This window comes from Haemaphysalis longicornis, unplaced genomic scaffold (genome assembly GCF_048455015.1).
Source record: "Haemaphysalis longicornis isolate Haplotype H1 unplaced genomic scaffold, Haemaphysalis longicornis Haplotype H1 scaffold_2, whole genome shotgun sequence".
NCBI lineage: Eukaryota > Metazoa > Arthropoda > Arachnida > Ixodida > Ixodidae > Haemaphysalis > Haemaphysalis longicornis.
Window position 1 is genome coordinate 246,586,953 of NW_027526295.1, and position 18,573 is coordinate 246,605,525.

Here is an 18,573-nt window from a genome sequence, read left to right on the forward strand (position 1 = left end):
ACATCCATCTCATATTCTCTTCTCCCACGCGACGAGCCAACCTAGTGTGAAATGCATGCTAGCTTCCCGCATCCGTCTCGAGCACTGTCCTCGTGGCCAAGGCTCAGATCGGCCGAAACATGACAAGGGTAGAGCTACGCACGCTTGATTTGTGGATTATTTAACAACAGCTGCCCAGAGCGAATGGAAAAGCACAAGTTTGTATCGTTTGGATAACCCCGTGCAGTAAATACCCTAACCTTTCATGGGCGATCAGGTTTGAACTGGGCGCAGGCATGCTTTATACAATCCGATAGCAACATCCGCGTGCAGAGAACGGATGAAAAGCTCAGCCGGGTCGCTTAACCACGTGCAGTGTGTCTTGTTCCTTTTGCCGCTTCCTGCCAGGGATATTGCTTGCAGAAGCTCAGGCATTCGCTGTGGTAGGTTATTGACTTGGCTAATTGCACACCAATGCTTTTCCTAAATGAAACTGAAAGCATGATGGCTGACTCTGAGGCGTGAGGGAAGCAGCCTGTCTCGCGATGTATAAGAGCTGTAGTCTGTGTTTTTTAAATCACATCAGCTCAATGAATGTTATGATTTACATTTATTTCACGTGCTTATTCACTTAGAAACTGTTTATTTAAGGAAAACATTTATAGATGCTTCTCCGGTGAGCTCTCTCGCCATTGACAACATTTGTGACGTCACAAGCAGTAGTACCCAAAAGCGTACGGGGCGTCGTCGCTTGTTGTCACATTTCTGGTGTTTTCTGCCTTGCTAGTCGCGAGACTGGTGTATTAAGATTCTTGGCACAGTAATGTACTGATACAGGCCAACTTGTTTCCACTTTTCAGTGTCCCTTTAAGTTCGTTTTGTCCGTAGTTTTGTGGAAGTCTTGTTCCCAACTGTGTAAAGAGCCCGTGCTGGCTTGGCGTGTGCAGGTACCACAAAAACCACCTGTTTGTCGAGCCCTTCATGAGCCCTGCAGACCCGTTTGAGTTTGCTGTGTTTGAGACGGACTTTAACGTGCGTGTGGGCATGTTCATCTGCTTTGACGTGCTCTTCAACGAGTCGTCGCGGCTGGTGCAAGAGCACAACGTCACCCTGGCCGTCATGAGCACTTGGTGGTTTGACCAGCTGCCCATGCTGTACTCGGTGGCTGTGCAGCAGGCCTGGTCGTTGCACAACGGCATACCGCTGCTGGCCGCCGGCATCCAGAAGCCCGACAGGTGAGGATATTTTCACGGTCATGCAGATTCACTTTTACTGGCCACAGGTAGATAGATAGAAACTTAATTAGTCACGGGGTGGGGGAGGTGAATGTGTCGTCTCGGTGTAGGCAGCCACTGAGGGCTCTGATGGTGTGGGCCAGGGTGTCGGAACGAAATGTTTTTCGTCCCGTTTTTTTGTTTCGTTCCCCAGAAAAAAGTTTCGTTCCGTTTCTGTTCCAGAATAGAAAAAAAAAAAAAAAAAAGGTCCGTAACGGTTCGTAACTTTTTTTTTATAAAATAAACAGTAATAGAATACTTAATAAAATTCTTAAATAATAATTGATAAATAATTATTTAGGAACTTCATAATTGGGTGTTTACATCCCAAAACTACGATATGATTAAGAGGGACTCTGCAAGAAACTTCGAAGCAAAGTAACAACAAAAACTTAGTATTTATTTTTCCTCATATTTGAATCCCGCATTATCTTTAAGGGAGTGAGCACGATTTCAGAAGCAGCAGATCAACGAGTGTACTCTCCGACAAGCGAGACCGCTGATCCGACAAAACAAACTTCAGTGCCGAAAATGCCCTCTCCACCCGACTTGTGTGGCTGGCACACATCAGCAGTGAACATCACCAGTGTTCGCTTGAAGTCAGTCGTAACAACTTCGGTAACGAAACACACTGCAGAAATGTCACGCCTCCTCTTTGCGTGTTTCACCGAACAGAAAAAAACGAAATAAAGAAAAGGCAGGCAGTAGTGGTGAATGGAAAAAAAAAGTAGTTTGCCTGCTAGTCTATGGTCAAAGCTATCTGGTGGAAAATAAACTTGCTCGCGCATGCGCAGTAACTATTTTGCAAGCTGTCAATGGTGCAGACACGAATCCACTGCACTGTTGACAAGGCAAATGATACTGCCGGAATTCAACACGATGGTGCTAGCGACGCGATGTGGACGTACAAAGGGCGACAATGTTGCCTTGACCGTGCATTTCTTGGGACCGAGCAGACATATTTCTCGTGAACAGAAAAGCATTAAAAATATTTCGGTTTCACTCCGGAACGAAATAATATATAACGTTTCGGTTACGTTTTCGTTCCGGTAAAAAATATATATATATATATTTTTTTTTTTCGTTTTTCGTTTTTTGTTTTCATTCCGTTCCGACACACTGGTGTGGGCCACCAGTTCTGTTGTTCTTGGAGACTCGCTGCAACAGCCTTCCACTCTCGTGGTGTAATTGTGTGGTTGTGTTGGGTTGTTGGGGGCAGTGCTACAGAAGGTGGTCCTGGGTACATCGAGTAAGGCAATGGGAACACCGGGACACGGGTGTCTGGCGTGCTTTAAAATAAATGGAGCCGAGTGGGTGTGTGTAGTGTTTACGTTTGTGCCTGCAGAATTACTACTTGCTCGTGGCGGGTAACCTTGTTCTATCACCTGGAGTGTATATTTGAAGGGAATGTGCAAGAAATAAAATCCGTGCAAGATTGCCTTTGGAACATTTTTTAAAATTACTGGATGATATACAGAATAGCAGTATTTCACAGAGACGCACCTCATAATCTGGATTGCCTGTGCTTGTCCTCCATTTGTCAATGGGGAGTAAAAAGATTGAGAACACAAATGCATTCCTTCTGAGAATGCACGAAATTCGTTAGTGAGCATAAAAAGCTGCGGAAAAAGGAATACACAGGTCTGTCAGGTACACAGACGTCCCGAAGTGTTTTTAGTGCTGTCTAATGTCTTCAGGTTAAGTGCAGAAGAAATTTAAAGTTGAGGCATGTTCCTGCTGTGATGCATTTCTGGTCAGTGCAGAAAGTTGCAAATAGAAGTGCTCTGCTAGCTGCTTGTCAAAGTAGTTTATGATGTAACAATTTCTTTTTCTGTTTCCTGCTTTTATTTCTGTTGAAACCGCCCATGTGTCGAGATTTTAGCACATGTTTAAGATACCCAGGTGGTCAAAATTAACCCGGAACCCTCCACTGTGGTGTGCCTTGTAGCCCAAGTGTAGTTTTGGCATGTTAAACCCCAAAACCTGAAAAAAATTTGTTAAAACACAGAAGCCATGATGCTACAAGATTTGCTGTTTAATTCTTTTTGGTGCCGCAGGCAATCCACCACTTTTTAGTTTTGCTGAAACTATTGTTCGGCACCTAATGCAGTGCACCAAAATTTGTATGACTGAAGGCCTTTCCCAATGACATCAGTGTTTTTCCTTGCGCCTTGCTGTACAGCTTGCGATGATGCCTACCCGTAGGATGGCCTAGTTTATGTGTGGCCCCTGAAGTGAAGATGACAAATATGACTGCTTGGCATTCTTCACCGCATTGCTGCAACTTTAAAATTAGTCTTAGATCTATTGGTAGCTAGCCATCGGTGCTCTGTGGGTGTGGTATGGAGAGAGTTGTAGTAATTAGGGTTACATGGGTGTAAGGTCAACAAAAGTCAAATCTGTTCGGCAGCTGCCTTTTTTGTGTGCAGGGAATCAATCTCGGAGGTGCACTTCAAGGAACGCCCACTTTCTCCACACATCCTTGCACTGTTTGTTCTTCACTTGATATGTACAAACCATCCCATCATACCACCGTCGCCAGGTCCCCAGACACACCCAACTGTCATCGTCATTTAAACTTTCCTAGGACATTGGTGATGTGTTGCTGGCAATGCTGGCCACGAGCCCACATTGCCCAGTACAAGGCAGTGCTGCAAGTAATGACATTCTCATGAGAGGTTTACAGGTGTAAACAGGCTGCGTGGCTTGGTGCTGTTTTTAGTCACATCACAGTTTCCACCCATTTGTGCGCAACACCAGTTATGGGCACAACAAGTTCATCAGAAGTTAGCGCTAGTTGCAACTGCAGCAATTTAGCTTTGCACCACACCAGTAGGCCACGTCTACTGCTGATAGCTGACCTTTGGAGCAGTGTGATTGACCGAAATTTTGACACCTCTGACTGACAGAACTGGTTTAAGTACCGAAAAAAAGCATTTTTGTAAACCTGCTGCAGTTTGCAATGTGTGTGTGCTTTTCCTAATTTCAGGGGCTCCCTAGGAAGCGGTATCTTTGCGGGAAAACGCGGACCGCTCAACTACACCTACAGTCCCGATTGGCAGGCCAAGTTGCTGATGGCCGACCTGACTGCGGAAACGCCCAGGAATCCAAGGTCAGGAGTGCCCCGCTTTCCACCTGCTTTCCCATGTCTTGTCAAAACCTACCTGCTTTTACCAAGCTGTTTCTTCGCACAGTGCGTGAAGGGATGGTAAATAATAGTAACCCTTTCCAAACGAGTAACTGCTTATTGCGAAGGCTAGGCACATCAGCTGAGGCATTTCAGTGTCAATATGTGAAGCAACAACTACCATTGGTTCCTGTGCTGCTGCAGCAATTATGCGCAGAAGTGAATGTCTGCCTGAGTGCAAAAAGCCTGATCTTGGTTGATGTTCATGAACTGCATGCAATTTAAGGTATCTACTTGTAGCCTGGCTGTATCCTTTTATGCAAAACCAAAGGTTGCCCTCTTTGTTGGTGCCTTTCTCAAAAGGGAAGTGGGGGGTGCACAAAAAGAAGGAAGAAGTTTGAAACCTATAGGTATATTTGGGTTTCAGCTCATTGCCATTTGAAGCTAGTATCGTGACGCCAGGAAGGCTTTTTTTGAGGGGTGGAGGCTTGGAGGTGAAATTGCATAAACTGTTTTTCCAGGAATTTCGACACTTGTAAAGTGATAAGTACGAATTAAAATATTTTGTGACCTCTGAGCACACCCCTTAGCCACTTGGAAATGTGAGCCACTTCAAAATGTCAATAGCACTAAGAACTGAATTAGAGTGGACATTGTAATCATTTTTATCTGGCAAAGATTATTTTAATTAAGAAGTGAGAGCAGCTGACGGTCGTGTTGTACAACATGTGGTTGTGTTTGTGCTTAGTACATATGTGTCTGAAGGGGCAAACACCTTCAAGGGAAAAATAATTCGTACCTGTATATAGTTGTACTGCTGTAGAAAGATATGCTTCAATGTACGATGGAGTTAGTTGGGAGAGTTTCAAATGTGCACAGCTCATATCCATCAGGCCCATTTATAGAAGCTGACCTTTGGTAAGCGGACTGTATTGTAGACGGTATGCATAAACACAAACGCATTAAAATTGGTTGTATAACTCCCTAAAAAGTGCAGCCTTTAGACGGGACACTTTGAATGTCATCCCTCTGTCTGTGTCATCTTCCCAAGGGTCATCGGATGAGCATGCAGACCTAGAATGACTCTCTGCTCAGGTTATAGTATTGGCTGCTGTACGTATCAGGCGATGTGGAAGCAAGCAAGGAGCACAAAACACCGATCTGCTAGGGGTGCTTATTATCGACCCTTGTCATTGGATAGTACAGTGCAGACCATTTATAATGTAACTGCTTATAGTGAGGGACTGGATATAACATGGGTTATTGTGAGCACTGGTTTGCCTCCCATAGAACTCAATGCATAAGCATACCACTTAGGATGTGGTTGGCCGAAGCACGATACCGTTTATAGTGCGGTTTTTCGGCGGCTCTGCTGATCGACCGGCGCAGCTGGGGCATCGTCTTAGGGTAGCAAAAGAAAAAAGAAAGGATGAAATCGGCCACCTGACACAGCACGCACCCCTTGCTCTCCTCTAACTTCGACACAGAAGAAAAAAAAAAAAAACACCCTTTAGTTCGCGCGTACGTGATAACCACAACTGACCTTGCTTGACGCACCTCGGAAGATAGTGACCCCCTCCTCGTTTGCGCGCGGCAAGTTGGTTCTATTAATCGGGCGCCCCATGGCCCGTTTTCGCACACAAATCGTGCACATCGGCGCTGTGTGTGCGTTTTTTTCATGCTCGTGTCCACAATTCCGCGCTCGCTGTGGCTTCTTCGCAAGGCAGCGGGAGGAGACTGACGACTTGCACTAATGGGAATACACGCACCTAATGGCGGGAGATTCAAAGCGCTCCGAGCTGGCTAGCCTAGCCGCACCAGAGATGGTCGCTGGAGCTGCCTGCACCACTTCAGGGCCAGTGCCGACGCCATGTTGCCACTTCTTACCGTGCCGCACACACCACGCCAGTTGTATCCACACCAGCGTTGCTGCGCCTGCGGCGTGCACTGCACGTTTTCGCGAGAAATCACTCCATGTGGTTCACGCTTTAGAACGCTGTGCAGATAAGCCCCTGCTCTTTCCCTTTCTGAACAAGCGGCTGCGCGAAGCCGAAGATTTCCACCACCAGAACGTTGCGCTGATAAGCAGCCGCCTTCGGCATTGTGACCACAAGGTGGGGTAAAAAAAAAATCCCGCTGGCGTTCTTATCACGTTTCGCGGCATCTGTTTATAGAGGCTAAAAACGCAGCCATGGTCTTTCAAAACACAAACACAACTGAAGTTAAAGCCGCACTCGCCGTTTGTAAGAAGGCACTTCTGCAATGTGTAAGACCGTGCAGCAGCGGCTGATGTTAAAAATAGTACAAAATAAAGGTCGTGCCTTTGTTTTTAAATGCTGTGCGTTTGAGTGATGAAAAATTTAGGATGGCTTGAGAGGTAGGTGGCGATGTGGTTGAATTTGCACATGTTTTGGTTATAGTGTGCTACCGCTTACAGTGCGGATTTTTGCGGCTCCTGCGGCATACGTTATAAGCGGTCTACACTGTAGATCTTATAAGCCGGGCACCATGGTTTGTTTTTTCCCCCTGGGACATGTTTACACTATGAGCCTTCTTTTCACGCTTTTTTTTACCATCTCAAAATCTCTCACTGGGAGAGCATTCAAAGTCTGCGCTTGCTGTTTCATTGAAGTTTACTCAATCAATCACATCAGAGAAAATGTTGGACGGCTACCTTGATGGAGAGAAGTATAATTGTCCTGTTTTAGCTGTTAACATTTCATTAATTCACTAGCAGTCTTATTCCAAGTGGGCTTGGGCTTACATTCCACCTAAGTAAATTCTGTGATGGCATGATTGTGAATGCAGGACTGAAAAAAATTGGGGGGAGTGCTGCAATTCCATAAGCCCTATAACCCTACAAGCCCTGTAACCCTCCTTCCGGTGCAACGTTCCAATACTGGAACTCTCTCCCAGTACTCATTATTATTTTGGTAAGAAGGACGGGTGAGCTTTTAGCGTCCGTCCACCTGTTTGCCGGGGGGCAGGTACCATGGCGACGTGGTCGAGCCGAGGAACCGCACCCTGCGTTACCTGGACGTGAGCGACCATGCGGCCCAAGAACTGTCCGCTTCCAGCGGCCTCAGTCGAGTCTGCTTGGGCGACTTCTGCTGCACCCTCTCGTACGAGGCACCGGCCCTGCACGACAAGTTTGTGCTCCTAGCCAAGCACGGCGTCGAGCGCATGGCTAATCTCTTGGATGCCGGCATCGAGGTGAGGTTCTGCCGTTGGCTCTCTCTCTCTCGGGAGTGAGGAGGCTCAAGGTTTAGGCCGCTTGGTAGCACTGCACTCCGAGGCATGTAGCATGAGAACAAAGAAGCAGGAAAGACTGCGCCGCAAAAGCATTGTAAAAGCATAGTTCTCTCAGTTCCTTCATCTTTGCACTGCGCTTAGCACTGTGTGTGTCCTGGAGCCTCTTCAGATATCCTGATGTCCTGGAGTCTACTAGGGGTGGGAGTTGCCACGCAGAGCAGTTGCGAATTCTCATTTTACTGCTCCTGCAAGACAGTGGTAAAGGCAGCCTGGCCTGGGCCGGTGGCAGACTCTTTGCTCGTTCACACTTGCATGTCCCAAACAACATGGGTATTGTCGTCGTTCAAGCTGCACCCGTCCTTTCGTTCTTGAATTTGTTGTGCTACTAGAGAGCTCATGCGTATTGTCGTCCTTCAAGCTGCACCCGTCCTTTCGTTCTTGAATTTGTTGTGCTACTAGAGAGCTCATGGGTATTGTTGTCGTTCAAGCTGCACCCATCCTTTCGTAGAACATGTTCTGGCACGTCTTTCTTTCAGCAGATGGCCGTCAATACCGCAATGTATCAAGCAAGTATTCCTGCTTGCGCATGTGCTGCCCATTCTTATTCAGAGTCGCCCAAGGATTTAGCACATGCCCAAACTCGCTATATAGAATGATCACTGGGCTTTTCGGCTGCAGGAACACTGCTCCCTTTCAGTGCCGTATAAATCTGGGTGCCCCTGCCCACATGTGCGCCAGGGAATCAGAAAGGAAAAGTTGATCAGTCCACTTTCTAGTGGTGCTTCCAGAAAGTATGCTGACATGTGCTTTTCAGCATTTTTTCATTGGACATTCTTCATTTCACTCGGAGGGCAGTTGGCCTCGCATTATCATAATCTTCAGCGCAAGCATATGCTATGATTGTTGCTAGCTTGAATGCAGTGCTCCTGCCAAGCATAAACTCACCCTGCATTTTCACTTCCAAATTTACCGAGATCAATTCCCACTGTTGTGAGCAGTGATTTTAAAGATAATGTACCGAAAGGGAACTTTATTAATTCAACACCACAACTGAAAGTGGCGGCAGCCAAAACGTAGTCATTAATAGTACACACTAGTGCACTGACACAGGAAATGCTCTGTGCAGCAAAGGCTTTGCAGACAATTCTGGTTGAACTCTAGGAGAGAGGAAGCATCATATTTATTTCATTTTAAGGTGAGGGTGCGATTGGAAAATGGCCAACCAGAGTTTGAAAAGCAGCCCTCCTTGAACTATGCTGTTACCATTGCGTCAGAGATAGCTCCCTAAGCATCAGCCACCTGTTGAGCTGAAAACAGTGATGGTGACACCCACTTTAAACGCTCCGACAGCATTTAATGCTGCAGGAGTATTCGTGAAATTATGTAGTGTGGTTCTTTAGTGTTTGTTCAGACAAACATTGCAATCAATGCATCTTTCATTTTCAATTGGAAAAACATGGTGAAAAGCCACATCACAGCCACATCATTTGTTTGGAGACGGCTGCCATCTTGCAAAGGCCTCTCCAACAGCTTCCACTGGTATACCTGTTATCTTTGGGTGGAATTCTGAGTTGGGTCCATTTCCAAAATGATCATTTCGTGTCTGTTTTAATCATGATGTAATTTTGGTTGCGGGGCCTCTGACATGCACCGCAACCAACACATTAGTTTCCATGCATGTCAGAGGCTTGCTAATTTTGCATCACGCCCTGTAGTCTGCCTTCAGCCAACGCCGCCTGTATAAACAATGCCTAACGCGTGAGCGAAAAATGGCCAAACAGCCACTCTCCTGTTGCTCTCTCCTACCCTTCCCCGCTCCGTAGCCTTCCAGCGTGCTTTCGTGTCCGCCAGCCAGCGCCGCTTCTCGGAAACTATGCAAAATAGTGGAAAGTTTGTTTAGTGTTCCCGAGGCGGCGCTCCTACGCCTTCTTGTTTTTCACCATGCCTGTCTGTCTTGGTCTGTCACTGATAAAACTTCCTTTGTCACGAAGCGAAATCCCTTGCGCTGCCGCAGGCTGATGCCGGCTTTGCGCGCTTATTTACTCGGATCACAGGCCCTGAAATTTTCTGAGTGGGGCATCCCACCTCTATCCCCTCCGCATTTAGGTATTGTTTTGAAACCGCTGTTCGCACTCCGCTCGGTACGCACTTCTGAAATTGAGGACTGTACTGTAAAGCGCCCGGACAGCGTGGCGGGATCCCAGCTGCTTATCCTTTTGTTTCCTATAATTTTCTGAAGTTTACAAGCACGTGATATTATTGCAAAGTAATCGTAGAAGTGAGCGCCTGAACAAAAAACGTGCACGCAATTTTTTCTTATCTAAATACTCCAGAAAGAAAAATATCAGTAAAATAATGGCTGCCCCATCCGAAAATATCCTTTTTCTGTTAGCTATATGTCTACCCGACAATCAGTAGGTTCTTACACTATTTCAGTCCGCCTCCGTCTTTATCTTTCGAAAAATGCAGCAAGTATGAAGCGAGCGACACGTTGAACGAGATCCCCAGTGCGCCACAGAACTAGCGCCCCGTCGTGGCTAAGATGTAAGCGAAACGGCCCTTGAAGCCCAACAGGCAATCTGACAGACACACGTCGTAGAAGTGGGTGCAGCGTTCGCGACTCGCGAGCAGTGACGTAAGGCGAGATGTCCGCCGGCACGCGCCACATAGCGGATCAGTGCCTGAACTAAGCGTTCCTACCCTTCCCATTGAAAAGCACGCGACGCGTCAGGCAATGTTAATACAGGCGGCGTTGCTTCAGCCAACCAGGGTTCGCTCGAAACGTGGATGCTCCCAGATGGACATGAAATTGACAAAACTAAAAAAATTCTGCCCTTGATCCTCTTCAATGTGGCAGTGCTCAACGTGGAATTTTCATAGCTCGTGCTCATGAGGTCCCAACTGCAGTGAACTAGAGCAGAAGCGTGCACCCCACAGTCCTGTGTAGTCCATTAGGGCAGCGCCAATGCTGTTATAGCCATGTGGACAGTGCATGTATTATATGTGTATATGTATATATATATATATATATATATATATATATATATATATATATATATATATATATATATATATATATATATATATATATATATATACAGTGTAGACCATTTATAACGTAACCGCTTATAGTGCGGGACCGGATATAACGCGGGTTTTTGCGACCACCGGTTTGCCTCCCATAGAACTCAATGCATAAGCATACCGCTTAAGATGCGGTTGGCCGAAGCACAATACCGTTTATAGGCTCCGGACAGCGCCCAGAGGGCGACACGGAGCCCGCGACACCCAGCGCCCCCTTCAGCAGATATGCGCAACGCTGGGTCGGTCCCCGCAAGCCGGTACGCTGCTAGCTCGGGGGCGCTCTTCTTTTTGCAGCGCGGATTTAGCATATTAGTCGCCCCTTTTGGGCTTAAAACAAAGTAAGAGATTGTAAAGTAATCCTGCCACATACTGCATATGAATGGAGAAGGATTTATTCGGTTGAACTCGCGTATAGGAAGGCATATAAAGGCCGCATAGGAGTGATGCCCAGAAGAGAAACGCTTGTACAGCCTGCCTGCGGGGCAAACCTTTCTCAAGATCAGCATGTTTCGCTTCGAAAGTATACACGTAATTTATATTGTTTAATTCACAAAAGAGGAGGCCTTGTCTGCAAATATATCAGACGCTGCGCGATGTTTCCGCGCGGGGTATTCCATCCATGTGAGTGCACTTGGATGCGGCTGCACTATGGGAGTCACATATAGGTCTTCGATCCGAATGTGATGCTCCATGCATGTAACAGTATGAAATTCACGTTTGTTTGAGTATAGCGAAACTGCGGACGTTAATAAGTGCCCGCTTCGCCGAGAAACTTTTGGGCTTCCAGTTGTAGCCCAGTACGCTAGTTGCATGCATGTAAACACGCCCACAAAAAAGAAACTCTTCACGAGAAGGCTATCACAAGAAATTCCTTTGGGCAGGGATGGGAAGGGGGAGGTGTAAGCAGAACATCTAATAGGAGGAGGAGGAGGAGGAGGAATAACATTTATTTTTTAAGGGAAAGGAGAGTGGGTGGTGGCCTCAGTCCAGGCCGCCTTCAGGCTCCCCAGCAGCCCTCGCCCGGGAGATCAGGTACTCCTGATCCTCGAGCTGGAAGCTGGTCAGCCTGTGCTCCCACTGCTCCAATGTAGGTGATGGAATTGGGTTGGGATGTTTGGCGCACTCCCATACGAGGTGATAGGTGGTGTTTGGTGTATTGCATGTTGTGCAGTTGTAGGGAAAACAGTTGGTGAAATGTGATGCAAAATTGCCATGTTGTAGTAAGTCTGTGTTTGGATTCTGCGCCAGATTCGAGAGTCTTGTGTATTGAGTGATGGGTGAGGAGGAGGGTAAAGGAGGCGCTCCCGGCGATAATGATATAAGATGTCCGTGTATGTTTGTGGGACTGACTGGCTGGGTGAGGCGAGTGGAGGTGTGTCGTCGGCCTCCCTTGGGAATGCCCGGTGTAAAATGTCGCGGGCAGCGGCGTGAGACGCCTCATTCCCCGGGAGGGAGGCATGACCAGGCGTCCAAACAATGTGAATGGTCGGGATAGTTTTGGCGTGTTTTAGAAGTGTGAGCGCACGCAGAGATATTCGTCCTGATAGGTAATGCCGGCACGCCTGTTGAGAGTCAGTAATGACTGTAATAATTTGCTTTTTGCTGGAGGTGGCCGCTAGGGCGATGGCGGTCTCTTCTGCGACATCGGTGTCGGTCGTTCGGACTGTTGCAGCTGAGATTGATGTCCCTTCGGAACCCACGACCACTGCAACGTGGGCCTGGTGGTCGGGATTTCTTGCGACGTCTGTATAATATACATCCGGGTTGTCGTTGAATTTATTGCTTAAGTATCTTATTCTCGCCTGTCTTCTCCCTTTGTTGCATTCCGGGTGCATGTGTCTTGGAAACGCCCGACCCAACCGTCAGCATCGCGTCCAGCCCGGTACCTCAAGTCACATCACTTCGCATTTTGGGAGTACCATTTCATGCAGACGGCTCCGGTACCGACTTACTACCATCTAATAGGCGTATCGGAATAAATTACGGAATATTCATATCCGGGGATTTTTTTTTCTCTCCACGCCAACGGGTTCGGCAGGAGGCCTCCGTTAGGAAGGAATAGTAGCGCTTTTTTTCCGTCAACACCTTTACAACAAAAGTCACGGGAGAAAAATTTAGTTCCCTGAGTACACCCCTCACTGGTCCAGAGTGACCGCAATAACAACGGATGGGATAAATAAAGCTTGTCCTCCTCCTGCTCCTCCCCGAACGTGAATTTTTTTTTTCCTGTGTACATACTGTTCCAACTTTTATTTTGGCACGCCTTGGCTCTATTTTTCTTTGCTTTTCAGTGGCTTAGACAACAATTTCATCGTTTCTTTTGCACGAAGAGGCGGTGATTTTATGCTCTACAAAAGCTCGCGATACATCTGGGAACATTAACGCCTATAAGTGTCCGCGCCCCATATGTGGTTATATGTATTTAATTCGGCGGTATATGTACGTGGAATATTAGATGAAGCAGAGTAGTACCGCTGGGTGATAAAACTACAATGCTATAACTGTGCTTGGGGGCCCTCTTTGTTACCAAATTTAGAGCGCACTTATGTGTATTGACCGCCTGCTAACCTGCTAACCAGCCTACTAACAAGCTGATCGTACTCCACGGCAGCATGTAATCCGCTCGCTTAATGTGGGCCTTTCAAGATTCAGTAACCATGCTCGGTATCTGCGAAAAAAAGAAACAGAGAAGAAGAATCCGCGGGAGAATGCAAAGCCTTGAACACATGCTTCCCAGTTGTGCTAGCCTGCGGCTCGGCAGCGAGGCGACAGCATTTTATCAGTGCCCCATTTTATTGGGAGGTTTCCCGCGACAATATAACATTTTGCACGACTTTGTTGCACTATGTAGTACATATACGCGCAAATAACGTTATAACAAGCGTTTTTTTTAAAGCTCCGTTCACTGGCGCTGAAGGCGGTCGGCGCGGCGGGACCGCCCCAGAGTTGCGCGTGTCTGTCGCGGCTGGCGCTGCGCTCGCGCGGCAAACTTCGCTGTCCGGAGCCTATAGTGCGGTTTTTCGGCGGGTCTGCTGATCTACCGGCGCAGCTGAGGCATCGTTTTAGGGTAGCAAAAGAAAAAGAAAGGATGAAATCGGCCATCTGACGCAGCGTGCACCCCTTGCCCTCCTCTAACGTAGACACCCAAAGAAAAAAAAAAAGGCACCCTTTAGTTCGTGCGTACCTGATAACCACAACTGTCCTTGCTTGATGCATCTCGGAAGATAGCGACAGTCTCCGCATCCGCGCGCGGCAAGTTGATTTTATTAATCGTGAATCGAGTGGCCCGTTTTCGCGCACGAATCGTGCACATCAACGTTGCGCGTGAGTTTTTTTTTTTTTTTTCGTGCTCGTGTCGACGATTCCGCGCTCGCGGTGGCTTCTTCGCGTGGCAGTGGGAGGAGCCTGACGACTTGCACCAATGGGGAGACGCGCACCTAATGGCGGGAGATTCGAAGCGCTCCGAGCCGGCTAGCCGCGCCAGAGATGTTTAGGCTTACCACCGCGGTATTTTTTGATGGGCGCTTTCACAAGCAGCGTGGATGGCAGTTTATATTCCACTTTTCGCCCACATTATTAGCTCCTTTCTTGCATGAGCATCTTCGCTTGCGCCCCGTGCGGCATTTCAGCGAGCGGTTAGATGCGGTCGCTGGAACTTACTGGAACTGCCTGCACCGCTTCACGGCCAGTGCCGACGCCATGTTGCCGCCTCTTACCGCGCCGCCCACACCACGCCAGTTGTATCCGCGCTGGCGAGCACTGCACGTTTTCGCGATACCCAATCTACCACGCGGTTCACGCTTTAGAACGTTGTTGCTGATAAGCCACCGCTCTTTCCCTTTCCGAACATTCGAGCCGCGCGAAGCCGAAGATTTCCGTTGCGCTGATAAGCAGCCGCCTTCGGCATCGTGAACGCAAGGTGGGGTAAAAAAAAAAATCCTGCTGGCGGTCTTATCACGTCTTGCGGCATGTGTTCATAGACGCTAAAAACGCAGCCATGGTCTCAAAACAAACACAACGGAAGTTAAAGCCGCGCTCGCCGTTTGTGTGACTGCGCTTTTGCCCTGCAGCAGCGGCTGATGTTAAAAATAACACGAAATATAGACCGTGCCGTCGTTTTTAAGTACTGTGCGTTTCAGTGATGATAAATATAGATTGACTTGAGAGATAGGTGGCGATGTGGTTGAATTCGCGCGTGTTTTGGTTATAGTGCGGTACCGCTTATAGTGCAGATTTTTGCGGCTCCCGCGACATACGTTATAAGCGGTCTACACTGTATATATATATATATATATATATATATATATATATATATATATAGACAGAAAATAAGGGTTGGCAGTCAAGAAAACCTCGGAAAGCAAAGGGGAGGTTGTGGTGGGTCATAGAAAGAGATGAAGAATTTTTTTAGTCGAAAAGAAAGTGGTGAAAAAATTCCCGCCGGGTGGGATCCGAACCCACGACATGGGTTCGGATCCCTCCCGGCAAGCACTTTTTCACCACTTTCTTTTCGACTAAAAAAATTCTTCATCTCTTTCTATGACCCACCACAACCTCCCCTTTGCTTTCCGAGGTTTTCTTGACTGCCAACCCTTATTTTCTGTCTTATTTCACGGAGCCCCTCATTTCCCATTTTCTGATTCGCTATATATATATATATATTTCTTTCCCAGCAGCATCTGGAAGGCATGGTCCTCAATGCCCTTTAGAATGTGCTCGATTTTATCGCACTCGGGCATCGCAGGATTCACTCACCTGCACAGGTCCACAACGTCTTCTATATAGCTCGTGTATGTCTTGTTTTCTTGCTGGGCTCGCGCGCGTAGGCGTTGTTCAGGGTGAAGCTTACGCACAGTGGGTCGAGCAAACGCTTCCAAGAATCGGGCCTTGAAATCCAACCAAGTTCGCGCATCGGTTGTATGGTTACGGAACCACTATTGGCGGTGAGATCTTTGAGTGGCGCCCCCTGGCTCTGACGTCGGCTTAGGGATTCGCGCCGCTGTCGTCTGCTACACTCCGCTTGTGAGGGGCAACAGTGCCTGGGCTAGAAATCGCCCGCTTCGTTGCTGTAGTGCGTTAAAAAGCGTATTTCTAGCGACTCAGTTATTTTGCCAGCTTCTGACGCATCTGAATAATTTGAAGCTGTATCTCCCCCCCCCCAAGTTTGCAACACACGAAGAGATAGAGAACAACTTTCTTCAGAGTATCGGTCAGAAGATCGTGTGTAACTCGTCCTTTCTTGCTTATTCGCGAGGATCAGCGATCAGAGCTTCTCGATAAGTATTCAAAATGCGTAGGCTTCCCTGCAGTATTTTTGAGATGGTCCTATGAAGACTCAACAGTCTAATACTACGTACCAAGCAGCGGCCTCTACACACGCTCATCGCACAGCAGGAAATAAAGCGGCTTTCTTCTGTTTCTTTCGTTGTTGTCTTGTATCGGATTAATATTTCTTGCTTTTTTTTTCTGCCCAACGCATTAACTTTTCTGCGCTGTCACCAACTTCTTATTAGGAGGTTTCGGGATGTTTGGGAGCCTCACAAAGGTCGTGTGGATATTTCCTTCATTTTGAATTGGCTTTCATTACGGCTGCGTGCAAGAAGGTGCATATCCGCAGCGTGCTTTGTTTATTCACATGCAAATACAATGAGAAGGTTTGTGCTACGCCACCGCGATCACGCCCTAAACAACGTGGTCCACAGTACTCGAAGGCGGCTTTTGTGCTCCGAATTTCTATCGTAATTATATCTTTATCATAACGAATTGACTCTCAACTCTAACAATGATGACATGATTACAGTGTTGAAGGCATGATATACTCGCTAACTAACGTATTAAATAGTATACCTGCATGTACAAGACTCGAAACCGAAGAAGAATTCCAAGTAGCTCTTTATTGCTTTTCAACCCTTCCAGGCGCGAAGAACAAATCCTATTCTACTCGGGATGGCGTTCTATGATTTGAAGAAAATTACTTTTACTCTCTTGTCCTGGACTGAGGACCCGGCCCACTAACCAGATCGATTTAATTGTTAAACAAAGTTTTTCCCTCCTCCCCTTACTCCTCTTCCTCCTCTTGAGTGCAGTTTTCCTATAACGCATATCCGAATATCGGGAAGATATGGCTGTGCAAAATGTTCCGAAATATCCCTCCAGGTCTTAACAAACATATATGTGTTACTATAAATTTAACGAAGACGTGACTCGTTTTGCTCAATATACCTCCATACTGGTTAGATGCCTGGTATAGAATCAGCACGCGCGTATATGCACACTGGGTTATTTGGAACTCAACCTGCAGTTTTTGCAGTCTATAGTGCATGTCGGCAAACTTTCACGCCTTGACAACGTAAAGTGATGTGACAAAACGCGTTCGAGCGTTCGGCAAGGTTGCAAAAACTGTTTTACCTTACATATGATTACCGGGAATCGTGATGCCTTCTGCCAAAGCCGACAGCCCTGAAGGCCTAGAATTTGTTTTGGTTTTCCATTTTCGCTGTTGTCGGTTATTAGTAGCTGACTGTTCCTTTTGTTCGAATGCTTACATGAGAAGCTGACGCCTAGCTCCGACTCTTCGCGCTCCGCACAGGATCGGCTTCGCAAGGAATGGGGTGGCGCCGGCAATGTTTCTCCCGTAGCGTTATCCAAAACTATACTTTAATTGACACCATGAGCTAGTGTACGCGATTTTAAGCCTATTATTATGATAAAAAGTTACCCACACGCCAATTCTGGTGCGGACAAGCATCAGACGTTGGCCGAGCGCAAAGAAACAGCAGGGAGAGCGATCCTGAGTGAAGCAGACGACAAATGCGAGAATCCCTCAGCTGACGTCACGGAGGCGCGCTTCGCAGCGCTGCCTGTGTTCGCGCTCACCGCCAATTGCGCTAATTCGTCCAGATTCAAGTAGACGTTCAGCTTCATGACGTCATCCCATTTATTGTGAACGCTCACCCTTTCGTAGGAGGACAACCAGTCCTCTGCGTCGGTATCATCCTTGCCGGTGAAGCGGGCAGGTTCGCATTGGGGCAGAAGACCGGAGCACATGATGGGCGCGGACTGCGGCGACGCCATTTCCTGGTCGATTCCTCTGGGTGCGGGTGTGAGCACTCGCTTGCTACGTAATTCCAGGTTGGGGACCTTGTAAAGTGTAGGACCTCCACCAAAATATGGTGGGGTTTATTGGCAGGACGTTGTAGCAAGGCCTTATTATCGCGAAGTCCAAACGCGTCCAAGCGGGCTCTCAGGTCTGGGAACCAGTCTCGCGCGCAGCACTCTCAATGGGGTTGCCTAGCCCAGATTCAAGCACATACCCACTTGTGGTGGATTGTCCCATATGCAAGCACCTACCCACTTGTGGATTTCCCCCAGAACCACGCACATACATCGTCTGTCTTGAGATGTCTACGGTACATACCCATTTAAGGAAGTGCAATCGGTGCCAGTGATATCTTCATTACAATATATATATAATCAGCATTACCACGTATTTTCATGAAAACCCTACAGTGCCCCCTAAAAAGAAAATCGCATGTCTTTACACAAGCCAAAAAAATCATAGTCGGTGTGAACTGCTTAGTAGAATGTAAGAGAATTAATTTCCCTTTTTTTGCTTTCTCGTGTTGTTTTGCGGCCACTGCGTGGTGCTGTCAGACCTACTGGAGCAATGGGGGTTGTATTAGAGCACTTTCTTGTACAAGCGGAAAGTGGGCCAGTTACTGCCTTTGTCGGCCATTGATTGATGCAAATTCGAGCTGTCTCACGGGCCTGTTCGAAACTATTCACAGACTGGCGCAAACGTCGTTCACTCTTAAGACCAGCAGTAAAAGGTAACAATCGCTCAACATTTCCTCCCAG

The 18,573-nt window shown here is 47.4% G+C and overlaps 1 protein-coding gene across 1 annotated transcript in view; it reads left to right on the plus strand.

Annotated features, from left to right (window-relative positions):
• LOC144170311 (pantetheinase-like) overlaps positions 1 to 18,573 on the plus strand; it is a 51,717-nt gene that overhangs the window by 29,560 nt on the left and 3,584 nt on the right. Inside the window, exons 4-6 of the mRNA XM_077700028.1 lie at positions 927 to 1,214; positions 4,243 to 4,365; positions 7,368 to 7,593. Of these exons, the coding sequence (XP_077556154.1) occupies positions 927 to 1,214; positions 4,243 to 4,365; positions 7,368 to 7,593 (637 nt within the window). The remainder of the gene's footprint in view (positions 1 to 926; positions 1,215 to 4,242; positions 4,366 to 7,367; positions 7,594 to 18,573) is intronic.